The 14,290-nt window shown below is 37.9% G+C and overlaps 1 protein-coding gene across 2 annotated transcripts; it reads right to left on the reverse strand.

The window, feature by feature from the left end:
• Positions 1–14,261, reverse strand: tm9sf1 (transmembrane 9 superfamily member 1). Of its 2 annotated transcripts, none has more exons than XM_036564713.1 (9): positions 14,169–14,261; positions 13,017–13,219; positions 12,414–12,545; positions 11,508–11,630; positions 8,721–9,079; positions 6,586–6,740; positions 5,889–6,074; positions 4,919–5,192; positions 1–3,050 (listed from the first exon to the last, which is right to left on the reverse strand). In XM_036564713.1, exons 2-9 carry the CDS (start codon positions 13,209–13,211, stop codon positions 2,657–2,659), a joined length of 1,818 nt encoding a protein of 605 aa, XP_036420606.1. In that variant the 5' UTR covers positions 13,212–13,219; positions 14,169–14,261; the 3' UTR covers positions 1–2,656. The 2 variants fall into 2 exon arrangements, with proteins under 2 accessions (XP_036420606.1, XP_036420605.1); XM_036564712.1 differs by lacking the exon at positions 14,169–14,261 and adding an exon at positions 13,894–14,105.
• Between the last annotated feature and the right edge of the window lie 29 nt (positions 14,262–14,290).

The following is a 14,290-nucleotide window of genomic DNA, read 5'->3' on the forward strand; positions in this document are numbered from 1 at the left end:
TTTTTTGTAAGAAAAAGGGTGGCTTTATTGAAAAGATTGTATATGTACAGCAGAAGTAAGATCACAGTAACTGGTGACTATTGTACATATTGCTCCCATGTCCCACATCATATGAGCATGATAAAATCCATCCTGAATCTCACAAGCTTTTATACTGTTCCACTCCACACATTCATAGCAGTGATTTGTACATATATTTGTTATTACCAATAAAAGCCCATGGTACATGAAGGATCGTTCAAAGCTCAGCCTTTTCTATCCATGTGCTCTTTTGTGGCAACTGTTGCTGAGTTAAACAAGCTTTACAGAACTCTAGCAAAAATCCCATTCAACCTAATAAGAAACTAGTGCACAACTCAAAATATGTCAATGAAGAGTGCAGTATTGTAAATGACATTAAATTTGTATGCGTGTGAAAGGTTACACTGGTAGGATTTATTAGGTATTATTTTTGTCACATAATAATGTTAATGTTAGCGCAGTGGCAAATTTCTCATTTCCAATCTGCTTACTTTGGATTAGCTAAACCAGTCCAGCTCAGTAATTACACATTTTAAACTGAAAACCTCACATTATGTAGAGAATTTTAAGTTAGTTAAATTCAATGTTTTGTTGATTTTCTAAATATAAATAAGTTATCACATCCTCTACAGGGAACAAATTTAAACATGACATTTTTCTGCTACTTTCAATACACAATTACTATTTATTTGCTGAACTTAACATACTTCTATACATTTTAATGCACAACTGGTGTTTATTTTTATGTCTTTGTAATGTAGTGGTTCCTAACCTGGTTTTCAGGGCCACCCAGATAGTCCATATTTTTCCTTCATCCCTACGTACAGAGAGTTGTGTTGCAGCAAAAAATGTGGACCATCTGGGGGCCTTGAGGACCATGTTGGGAACCACTCCTGTAGAAGATGTGTAATTGTTTTCACTCATGTAATATGACTAGGGGTGACTGTAGTTTTTCTCATTAGGTTGAATAAGATTTTTGCCAATATTCTGAAAAAAACTTGTCTAACCTGCAAGGGAGTTGCTATGAAAAAATGCATTTTGGGCAGAGCACGAATCAGTTAATTCTGCTTTAACATATACATTATGTATCCAAAAGTTTGTCAGTACCTGCTCATCCAATCTGAAAATGAAGCATATTAAAAGGGACTTTGTTTTCCCCTTTGTTTTATAATAACAGCTTTCACTCGTCTTTATACTAGATGTTGGAACACTGCTGTAAGGATTAGATTGCATGCAACCACAAGTGAGGTCAGATACTGATGTTGGATGAATAGTTCTAGATAACAAACGAAAGTCATCTGGATGTGTCCTCTAACTGACTGGCATGGGATATAGTGACCTTAGGTTCACGTGCGGCTGCGCCAAAGTGTCCCATTCTAAAGCTCAATGCTGTTCTATGAAGATTGTATAAGATGTATGCGCAAACTTAAACATCTGCGTAAGTAATAAATGCAACTTAGAGCAACTAGAAGTGGCCTCTGGATACTTTTGAACATAGGGCTGGTATTGTGGACATAGCAGTTGGTCTATATGTCTCACAACAAAACAGATGATTCAGTATTGGAGGAATGCCAGACTGAATTTGTAGAGTGGAACAGAAGTAGCTTTCCTCAAGTAAACATTATGCCTCTCTTCCCTGCTCATTTGTCATAAATACCCTTTTCCAAATTAAAACTATGTTCCCTCACATATATTCAATGCACCACTTGCTCAACTGACATGTTACACAGTGTCCAAAGCAACCCTTTTTGAAAAATCCCATGTCCCTTTTGTAAATTTATATAGACTCAGGTCCTTCATATGCCATGAGTTATATGGATGAAAGTATTTTCTGCTTCTTGTATGCCATCGGAAATACCAGTCCACGTAGAGACATTTTCTTGGTTTAATTTTAAACAGCAAGTCAATGCTTTTGAATGAACTATGCAATCAACAGTCCGAATGCCACTAACGACAAGTCGGATCTGATTTTAGTAAACTGTTGTGGCAACAGTGCAATGACTGAACATGCAACTGTTTAACTCAACTGTCTTGACTTAACCAGATGTGAACCAGATACATGTCTAGTATTTGCTGAGCATATATTCTAACAGCTATGTACCTTAAAAGGAATACTCCTGCATTTTTACAACCTAATTTCCATTTGCTCCATCTGTAACATATGATCGATTAACATGGACACATGTCAAGTTTTCTTGTACTTAGTAAAAAACAGAAAATCTTGATGACTTAAAACATGCTTAAAACATACAGAGAAATTACTGTCAGTGGCAACAGATCATAAGCTACAGATGCAGCTGATAAGAGATGAAAAGAGGTTGAAAAAGGTATTCCTTTAAGAATGTAAAGTACCCTGGTCTCATTGAGAAAATCTCAAAGGTGTAAAACAGACGGTTTGGATTCCATTTCTCGAATAGCCACTTGTTTCATTCTTTTTCATGACTCATTGATTTTGACGTTGCAAGTAGTTTGGCGATGGAATTTAACATTCCAGCAAATCAAAACTTGTGTAGGCTCCTTGGGCACTGGTGCATGAGGCCAATGTTCTTGTCCAAAAAGGCAGAGAAATAGAGAGACAGAGAGAGAAGGAGAGAAAGAGACAGAGAGAGAAAGAAAGTGTCTTTTATGCTCTCAATCAGTCCATCTTTAAGCTGCGGTAGATGTAACGGATGAAAGCCAGCGAGGCCCAGAATGAAACGGTCCCCAGCATGAGAGAGAAGACGAAGGCTGTGAGTAAGGAATAGCCAAAGAACTCCACACTCTGCACCAGACCGCTCATGCTGGAACGATTGTGGTAGTAGAAGAGAGAGTAGACAAATATAAAGAGGCCAGTGGAGCCTGTGCTCAGGATGCTGCGCCACCACCAGCGGTAATCTTCGCCTGAGAGCAAGAAGTACGTGAGCGCTACGGAGATGCAGGCCCCCACGGAGAGCAGAATGGCAAAGACGCAGAGCAAGATGCCATAAAGAGTGTAGTGCTCTCTTCCCCACACGGTGGCAAAGATGTAGTACAGCTCCACTGAGATGGCACTGTGAAAAAATGAGAGAGAGAGAGAGAGAGAGAGAGAGAGAGAGAGAGAGAGAGAGAGAGAGAGAGAGAGAGATCAATATGAGATAAAAGTGATCCATACAGCTGTGATTTTTAACTCCAATGCTGCACTCATTCAGAGCAGACAGACCTCCTGCTGGAGATCTACTTTGCTGCAGAGTTCAGTTCCAAATTGCATCTAAAATGCTGCCCCCTCCTACTGACACTAATGCATCTGATCCAGCCAATCAAGGACATTAAGTGAATTATCTGTAGTATGTGCAGATTGTGGTTTGAACTACACTCCACCAGAAGGTGGGTCTCCACGATTAAGATGGGTGACAACTGTTTATCACCAAGAAGTAACTACGCTAGCCTAATGTCTCTCTTTTGCATCTGTAGTGTACAGTTTACCACAACAATTTTGAAACATATACCTGTATTAAGAACAGAAAACCTGCTGACTAGAAACTAGAAACTCACTTGCAATAGAAGCCACTGCACAGTTGCTGAATTAAATGTTCATATACAACATAGATTTTTTTTTGAACTCTTCAATAAAATTTGTAATCTGAGTTTTTGCAGGCTCTTGCATGATTGCCACAAAACCTTAGTGAAAGTGAAGGTAACAAGAAACTGCTTTTTTACCGTGTTGCTTCTGTCAAATTCTCTCATGCCTGTTCCAAGGCCTGCATTATTAGAGTAAAACAGTTGTAGTAGCTTCTAATGTGAAATTTGGCTAGATTAAGGAATATTCACTACCAGACAAAAACTTTGGGACAAATTCTGCCTTTGTCATTTTGCAATAATTAACATATGAAAGACTAACCAAATTTATTTTAAGTAGCATTACATCAAATCAACAACAAATTGCGAAAATACTACTTTGGCTATGATGCTGTACTCCACACCTTTTATCCCCTTGTTGTGATATCAGCACTCAAACTTTTCAGCAGCGTAAGTCTTGTAAACGGATTAGATTTATGGAGGAGGAAGAGTTTCTTAAATTTTGTCAACAATAAAAACAGAAATTCCAATTCATGATGATAATAATATTTTAATCTCAACATAATGATGATGGAAAAATATTACATTATATAATGTAAATGATATAACTATTTAATATTTCTGTTTTATTCAAACAATCTAATCACAGACATGTCTAAAGTAGTACCTGTCACTGCCAGAAAGTTTAATGGGGGGAAAGTCTCAATAATTTTGTATTCGCAATTTTCAAGTTTAGGACCAAGCTAGCAGTGCTGTGGTGCTAAGTGGTGCTATGAACATTTTCCCACACTGGATTTAATGCTACTTCTAGCATAGCACTTCTTCTAGCACTTCTGGAAATGTAAAGGTTGTAACAGCTATTCAAAACATCCTTCGCTTTGTTATGGTAGCCTGTTAGCTGACTAGCTCAAACAATAACTTGTCCAAAGACAAATACTAGACACCCAGTTTAATGTAGATGTAGCTACTACCTTAATGTAACTGTTAACTAACTACTGATTTCTAATGTATGGTTAGGCAGAGTAACCAGAGCTGTCTAGCAAGACAAGTACAAGTATCAATACATGCCTTAAAAACGTTTAGTAAAAGTACTTCATTCACACAACAGCACATGAAAAACAAATTAAATTAACTTCACTGACTATGACTTAATAATCCGAATTGCAGAAAATCAGATTTTGTCAGAAACGTGTTTACATGTACTTGAGTAATCAGATAATGGGAAAACTCCACAGGTCTACATGAGTCAGGCAGTAATCGGATTTCTGCTTTGTAACTGGCCAATAAACCCACAGAATAAGATGTGAAGAACAGCAATTTATGAAACTGGATTACTCATTCTCTTACTAGCTTCACTACTCACCTGAAAGGCAGGAATCCTCCGATGGCCATGTGCACAGCTGTGTGTTTGTACCAGGGCTGCTGGGGGATCTGTCGGGGGATGTTGCGTGTGCGGCATGGAGCCTGGAAGCTGCCGGCCCGATTCTTACCCACAATTCCCCCAATGACTGTGAGGGGAAAGCCTACTAACACCCAAGCACATAGCAACAGGAGCACAGTGGAGGCAGGGAGGGCTTGCGTGGAACCACTCCACCAGTGAACAGAGTTTACTACACTCCAGGTCAGAAAGAGAGGAGCTGTGCGTGAGAGGAACACAGAAAGAGAGAGAGAGAGAGAGAGAGAGACAGAGAGAGATGAGATTTTTGCCTTTGAATAACACAAAATTGTAACACCAACGTGTACAGTGCAGATGTCTCAGGCTTTCCTTTTGTATATTGAGGTAGGAGTGCAAAATACTGCTTTTTCTATTGCACCACTGAAAATTCACAAAAACCAACACAGCTACATGTATATTCATGTATTCAGCCTACAGTAGGTCAGCCTACAGCAGTTTAGCCACAGCCATTTACACTGAAGAAGGTCAGCCTGGATTGCTTTTTGAACAAGGCAAAATACAAAGCAGCCACTCAGAATACTGGTCAGATACAAAAATAGCTTTTTTAATTCAAAGGGACAAAGAGAGGTTGAAAATTTGTTTTTGGTTAACAAAATCAAACAAATGTCATAAGTGGACCTCGGCGAAAAAATAAAACAAGAAAAATGTAGGATACGGGCCCTGTTAAGGGGAATAGTCACGCAGATCATTGATCAGATGTGCAAAATTCTGAGACACAGTTTTGGAGATGCTAAAGTGTGTATGTAATTTCCTACGTCTCCCAAAGTTCCTTTACATGTTTCTCTTTTGTTGCCCACTCAACATCACACAGAAAACAAGTCCTGCATGCACAGTCTTTCCCAACCATGTTGATCTAAAGTAAAGCACCACATCTCACCAGAGAAGAGGGAGGACGTGAGGATGATGTTCCAGACCCAGCGTTGCCCATGGATCTGGGTGTAGAAGTTGCAGGAGCAGTATCCTGACACACAACTTGTCAGTGCATAAAGCACAATTGCTGCAGAGTTTATGGCACCATGGCGATGCACGTTAAACATCCCCAGCAATGCCATGACAATGATTCCTGGCAACAAAGAAGGAAGGCCAGGATAACAGGTTAAGAGTGATCAGAGAGAACATTCATGTCAACAGTAAAGATGTAATCTGCAGCTAATCTGTCATCCCCTCTTATTCACTTACATTTGATGAATAATCATGTAAATAGTTTTAAAAAAGTTCAAACTGTAAAAATGGACTTAACATATACAGAGGAACAATGCACTGACTTTCAAAATACCCAAAATACTTGTTTGAAAAAAGATAAACTAGGAAACCCATTAAAAAGACTCCTTATTTATTTTTACATAAATTAAAAAAATCCATTCACTGTGCCTTATGTCCTACTCCAAAAGAGCCCAGTAGAAATATTTTAAAATATGCATTATCATCATGAGATTTGTTTAATTAAGAAGGAACATTTTGATCAATGATTTTTTTAGTCTAGTAATCAAGGTTAACTGAGTAGTCATCACAGCCTTAACATTTGCAAGTGTTCACAATGCAGTTGATGGTTTCTGTAGCACACTGATTCTTACCTGTGGCCAGAGTGAGAAACTGTGCTCCCACTCCCAGAACAGAACATAGCAAGCTCTTGTATGGTGGAAAGCGAAAGACATCAGTATGAATGATCTTCCAGCCATTATCTCCCTGATCCAGATCATCACAGCTGCCATCTTCCTCTACATTATACCTGGAAGAACAGTAAGAATGAGAAACAGAGCTGCAGCCAAGACCACTGAATTACATTCTGCCCTAAAAAAAGAACCAAATCAAGGGTGCCCCAATGGGGTTGTAGGGATATAGATTAACTCTCGTAATTAAGTTGGAACATTTTTTAAAAAGAGAATATTTTGCTTGAGTATATATTTCTTACACCTAGAAATAATAGCTCTTTGGCTTTTATGTCTCTGTGAGGCCTGTGAAATGTTCCTTGAAAAGGACACTGTGACATGAGATAAGGACTTTTTATTTTGAGGTTTATGCTCATCTCCAATCTATCCTACCAGACAATGGTCCAGGAGTTGGAACTGGGTATTTCCATTATTGTATTACTGGGTGAAAGGTGACCATTTAGGAACCTTCAAGGCCTTTGTCCTGACCAAGACCGACTCTTGCTGCTTAGGATGCACATGAAGGACACAACTTTTGTGAATTGAATCTCACCCAATGACACAGTGTTCAGTTTTGTTTCTAAGCCAATCCAAGTCTGCATTATAACAGCTTTGGTTTGTAATGATGAATTAGTAATTGTATTTAGACTGTCTGATTTACATATAATTGCATAATGGTATAACTGCTTTGACCTAGTCTGTGTTAGACGGGGAAGATACCTGCAGGTGCCCTTTACCCCCACCACTTTCTCTTTTTTTTCCTCTCACACTCTCTCTTTTTCCTCTTAAGAGTTTTAGCCTGCTGATTTTCTTTAAGCTTTTGCCTTAGTTAATCCTTTGCGTGTGAGTTTGTGTTTTCGTGTGAACATGCTGAACTGTTGAGATTATTTTTCTGTATTTTTATCCATTCTTTTGATTATGTTTCGTTGTTTATGTTCCTGTAATCCTGAAAAAATATTTTTTCTTTTATAACCTATTTTACTTTTGAAGTTCAATTTGTGGTCTTCTTTTTTTTAGACACACAACACATCATAGATATTATGAATGCGTGTTTATTGAACATTTCTAAATTTTTATTTCAATCATGCTGTGGTAAACTTCTCAATAGCTGCTTTCGTCCATACATATTGACAACAGTATATTATTCCATATCAAAAACCATACCAGCATAAATTGTGTGGTTTGCATGTGTCTGACTTGTAGTTAGCTACATTAGCCTCATAGCTCCAGCACAAAACTAAAGATGCTCTAAACACCAAACATATATTGGCTTATCAACTACATGAAGGGATTTTTCGCTGACCTATAGCTTTAAGGTCAGACGACTTCTGTGTAAACTGATTTTGGTTGATCACTGTAGTTTGAAAAACCGCTCTAGAAACAGCACTTTCGTTCTTGTGACTTTATAAAGATGGCTTTGCTATGCCTCAGGCCATTCTTATATTTCAAAAGAAATATTGTACTTTAGTGTCCCTCCTACACAAAGGAACAGAATTCTAGTTAGATGACTTTAGGCAGTTTAATTCTCCACTGCATGCAGGTTAAAAGGAATAAATTTGTTCTTCAGAGGGCGAGTTTTTCAGAGGGAAATATTTGCAGTAATTTGTTACCAGTGTCTTCTGCCAGCTTGCCATGGATACCAGAAAACCTTAGGGAAAACTAACCAGAACCGTTTTACTGTGCTGCTCCAGTAATTAAAAGCTGGATAAAACTTCATAATAACTTCTGTAAGATATTTTCCTATATCTGTTTGACTCCAAGACCTGTAACTGCTATAGTTTCAAAATCATTCTATGCAGTCTCACATTTCAAACTTTTATTCACAGAGTACCGATGCTTCTCACTGGCTTCTACTATAAGTGTACTTCAAGTCAGCAGGTTTACTGTTTTTTAAATGCAAAAAACAAAACAATGAGATCACTGTCTGCAGTAATCAGTAGACAGAGATCAGGTTGAAGGATACTGGAATATTCCTGTGATCATCTACTGCATCCCTCTCCCCTACTCTATCTTTATCAATTCTTCTCTCCTCTAGTTCTCCATCATTTATGCATCCTTACCTAGCAAAATCGTTCTTTAGCACCCTCATGAGGATGATGATGACAAAGCCCAGCAGCAGTACCACTAGCACCAACGAGTTGATAATTGACAGCCAGTGGATCTCCAGAGTCTTTGGGAAGAAGGAGTAATCTCGGAGGCGCTCAGCCCTGCGTGCATGAGGCAAAGGGCTTTCAAACCAGTGCACACTGTAAGTGTGAGTCACTGAGAGTCCTTCACTGCTGCCCCCGGTCCCCTGGCCTGCCCCACCACCTCCTTCCTCCAGGGGCACCGGCTTCACATCCTTAACTGACACATTGGCGAAGATGACAGAGTCACCATTATACTCGATGTTGAAGTCCAAGTGAGTCCATAACCCCACCTGAAGAAAAAAAAAGTATTAACAGTAAAATATAATGTTAATGATTTTTTTTACCTTGCTGCATAGTAAGACCAAACAGTCAGCACCTAATGCAGATAATATCGTTTAATATTAAACATATATGGAGTTGAAGATACTATAAGTGTAAGAGAAAACACCAGCAATAAAACACTGACATTTCTAAATGGCTTGAGGATTTTTAAGACCATAGATTGCTATGGATAGCACAAACCTTAGGAAAAATTAAACTATAAACTATAATTGTGTTTAACAAGGTTTAAAAGTGTTTGACCTGTACCTTTACTGTTAAGAGTGTAATGGCTCTACTTTCAAAATTGTATTTCAAATGTTTATTCACAGAATTTAGCAGCTTCATTATTTTCCGAGTAATCAGGGTTTTCTATCCTTCAAGTGCAGGAAAATTGGTTGAAATCACTTTTTGTGGCAACAGGCAGTACAATACATGTGTGGCAGATGGGGATTAGGCTGAAAAATGCTGGGTGAAAAACTCCTTTAAATCATGTAAAAACTCCATTCCTCTACTCAATCTATATGTATTTTATCTACATTACATCTGCCTGAATAATTTTTGCCATTTCTCAGGATTCTATTGGTTTTAATATGCTAATCTCTTCAAACACTTCTAAACTGACAGGAACTACCTGCTCACTTTTATAAAATCAACTGAATACAAAACATCAAGGCTAAAATAATAAAAGTGCTGCAAAATCATCAAACCTGACTTAAGCATGAGGATCACATTTTAAAAATAGTATTATTGTAAAGTGAACCGCGCAAACTAAATAAGTAGGAGCAAATACACAGCCATACAGAACCAACAGCACAACGACTGGCAGTGCAATCAGGGCTATCACACTGGGGCTTGGGCAACACTTTATAATAACTAAGCTTAAAAAAACATTAACTGACTATAAATAGCTATAAAGAAATCGATAGTTCATCAGAATTCAAAAATGTATTAATGTTTATAGAAATGCTGTGCATGCTGTTCATTTACAAAAAAAACCCTTTATTCTGAAAATGAGTATGACAAATAATGAGTTATAAAACATCAGCTTGTGTATACAAATCATTGCAGCAAAATACTAAAATGTCTAACATTCTAATAGGGACATCAAGCTTTATATTTTGTTGTGTAGCACTGTAATGCTCCACGCTACACAATTCATGGAAGGATCTAAATTGTTCCAGATTCCCAAATCACACTGTCCTGCAAAATACACGTGAGAAGTGACTGTCATGTAAAAACAAGCATGTAAAAATGTGCTGTTGTAGTTTCTGCGCTTGTTTGGCAGTGTTAATCCACATCTTTTCTTTGAGCATCAAGCTGTGATACCCTGTGCAATTTCAGCCCTGATGTGTCTGTCTCACCCAAAGCTTTTAAATATGCAATAAATTCCAAAGATCAGATATCACCAAATAAGTTCAGAAACTACAACACATTGCTCAGACTTAATTCTGGCAAAATCATATGACCGGCACTTCTTGCTTTTATTTTAGAAACAAAGTAATTATGAGTGGTTTCCAAAATTGTCTTTAACTAAAGAACAGACGTTTTACACACACCCGTTAACACAATAATTACCTAATTACTTAGCCATAATATATATTTATTATCATATACACATACTGGACATTACATACATACATTGTCATTATTAGAAAGATATACATTTCAGTAATTTGCTGCAGTGATTTGTATACATGAACTGATGTTGTTTAACTAATGAAAAGGTTTGTTGTAAATGAACCGAAAAACAGCTTGTATATCATTTTTAAATTTTGATGAACTAATGATTTGTTCACAGCTATTAATGGTCAGTTAATGGTTTACTGAACTTATTTATACATTTTTACTGGGGCTTGTCACACAGCACGCCGACTATTAATGTCATTATTGGACCCGTTATATCACTACTTACACAATTTCACACTCATGATTCAAGTGAGAATACTTCAGTTGAGACAGTGTCAGCAACAGCAAGTAAACAAATTAAAATGTATGAAAAATATGAAAAAAAAAGTCTTTTTTCCTCTTTGAAGGTATTACTTTTTTGCACTAAAGCCCATAAGATTCTTGTTATACCTCTGACTAGGTTCTACCCAGCATTATAATATTCATATTATTTAAGACTTTGCAAATTTTTCATGTATTTTAACTTGAGAATTTGATGACTGAGAACTGACAATCATATTCAGGGTTAACTGACAGTCAGTAAAGCACAGTTCAACTGTCTAGTTAAATTGTACAATGACTTTTATGATTTCACACATTTTCCAGGTATACAAAGTAAAATTTTATCGTCTGATATGATCCGTTATTAGATCGTTATCATAGATCATTTTTATATGTCAGTCAGGTCCAAAATGAGAACAAGAGCAAAACGAGGGGAGGGGATAGGCAGACCTTGTGACTGTGAGGCAGGAAACCACTCTCCTCCATGTATCCCACAAATCCCCAGATAGGAATATCATCCAGGACAAATTCAAAGTAATACAGCTCCTCAATAGCTTCTCTCAGCTGATCAACCTAATAAAACAGTAACATTAGACATCAATGCATTTAATATTTAATAACAACACATTATGGTTGGAAAACTCAGTTCAGCAAGTTAGTCTAATTACATGTAAAAGTTTCTATTGTTAAATAACATCTTAAATTAATGCAAATGGTCGCTGTGAGAACAAAATCTAAGGATTAAAAAGTCCATAACTTAGATTTATGTTAAGATTTCACTGTAAGTAGTTTTGGATCATTTCTATTGGACCATTATTCATGAAATGTTTACAACAATAAAAAGGGGAACAGGCATTTCCAAATGGTACACACACACACAAACACACACACACACACAGTTTTTAAACCGCTTATCCTTCTGGGTCACGGGGGGAGTGCTGGAGCCTATCCCAGCAGTCATCGGACAGAAGGCATGATACACCCTGGACAGGTCGCCAGTCCATCGCAGGGCAGACAGACAGACATATACATTCACACACAAGTCTCCAGATACGGTGAGTTAGGCTTTCAACATGTAGTGTGTCCAGTTGGCCTGACTGCATGTCTTTGGACTGTGAGAATAAATTCAGACAGACATGGGGAGAATATGCAAACTCCACAAAGAAAGGACCCTGGCTGCTCAAACCCAGGCACTTCCTGCTGCAAGGCAACAGCGCTACCCACTGCGCCACTGATAAAAATGAATAAAACAAAAATGAAAAAAAAATAACAAATAGATAAATAATAAAGGGGATTTGTGAGGTTTTGATAGGACAATAATAAAATGCAAACAGGAATGTTGGAGTTGAACATTACCTCTTTCTCAGAGAGGGTGAGATGGCACAATATCTGTCTTTCTGTGTTCTCCCTGAAGTGGATCTTGTACAAAGACTCTGCCATCCTGTCCCCATCTAAAACCTCTCCAAGACTTAAGGCTTTATGACGCACCTGTAATAACATCGACTTACGTTAAGATCACAGAACATCTGACTATTTTGACTGCAAGCAACTTAAAAAAATAATTTATCATAATTTACCCTCTCTATAATGCTGTTGTAACTAATTGGTAATCTGTATGATTTTAACGCATAATTTAAATTATCCTGCCGCTCTCTCTTATACAGTAGGAAAAAAAACCAGATTGACAAAATCTTTGATATGCAGGTTTTGACCCATTGGGATCTTATATTTTTTAAGAAGCCTTTTTAAAGTTTTTCGTGTTTATCATTGTTGAATACAATATTTGACAATCTCTGAAAGGCTATGGGTGGTTTGCTACTGTTCTTTTAATTATTCGGTCTTTTAAAAAAATTCTGATCTCTCAATTAATCATTAACTTAATGGGTAGAGGACTAATGTAATCAACTGTGACAGCCCAAAAGTGAAACAACCAAATTTAGAAGCAAGAGGCTAACTCACCTCTTTAGGTCTGCAGACAGGCAGCGTATAATAGTGATATGTTTCCTGGGGGTTGTGATAAGGACCCACTTTGTTAACGTAAAGAATGACAGGATCGCCCTGCTTGTAACTGATGGCCCATCCAATCTGTGGCAAAAGGCACAGAAGCAACACACAAGACCCCATGGCCCACCCACGGGCCAGTCTTAGTGTCATGACAATCCCTGTCAAAGACAATATCAGATAGAGAGAACGACGCTTTATTATCATATATTGGTGGTTACTGCTTACGTTGTTGCACCCTAAATAGAACTCTCCCTTTAACATTTTACAGCCCTCCATACTCATAACCATACCGAAAGTTTCAATACAGTAGGACACAAAGCACATACATGATGAATGATACAAGTTAACAAATCTAAAAATTCCCAAATAAATTCCCATGAGCAGGCTATAAGATCCATAGATTAGCACTAATGTAAGCACTGACAGAATGACATCAAAGCAAAATCAGAATCAGTCATAACTCAGAAGTTGGCAGCGGTTTTACAGCAGTGAAGGCAAGCGGGTAAACGTGCTGAAGCTTTAACTAGTCAGCGATTATTAGATGACCATGTGTAATTATGATCGAATAAGTTACTTAGAATGAATGCTGAAATGATAACAGCAGCTTTGCTGTACCCGGTGTCCTTATCGGCGATGAACATATAAGCTAGCTTCTACCTTAGCACTTCGGGCCACAGTTTCATGTAGCCACCAGGCTAAAACTATGGATTACTGAATTTACGAACAAACCACAGCTACATCTCGGTATCATATAGTGTATATCCGTAATATGGGAACATCCAACCTAGCTACATAGCTTCAAATGCTTCCGCATGATCAAAACGCAGCAAACCTGTTTCGGATGCTATCTTAAATTGCTTCGACTCCTTCCTCGGGCTCAGCTTTCTCCCTTTATCAGCTGGTCAAGACCGAGTGCATATGTGCAATATCATTATCTGCTCGTGTTTCCAAACAGCGGACCATAAACTGTCCTCCAAAATACAGATTTTATTCAGTGTTGTAAAACATACAATCCAGCTACCGAATCCACGTCACCTTAAAATAAAAAATATCGCCGTTTCGGCTTTTCCGGGATGGGCGGGGCGAAGAAACACACAGAACACCTACACCTGTTAAGACCCTTTCCCTCTTCCCTGAGGACATCCGCAGCTTTGCATTAAATGCACAGGTTAAAAAATACACTGGCCACTCTCAGCTAAAATGTATGAAATGTAGCTGTCCTTTTTAAT

The sequence above is a fragment of the Colossoma macropomum genome, unplaced genomic scaffold (genome assembly GCF_904425465.1).
Source record: "Colossoma macropomum unplaced genomic scaffold, Colossoma_macropomum, whole genome shotgun sequence".
NCBI classification, from domain to species: domain Eukaryota; kingdom Metazoa; phylum Chordata; class Actinopteri; order Characiformes; family Serrasalmidae; genus Colossoma; species Colossoma macropomum.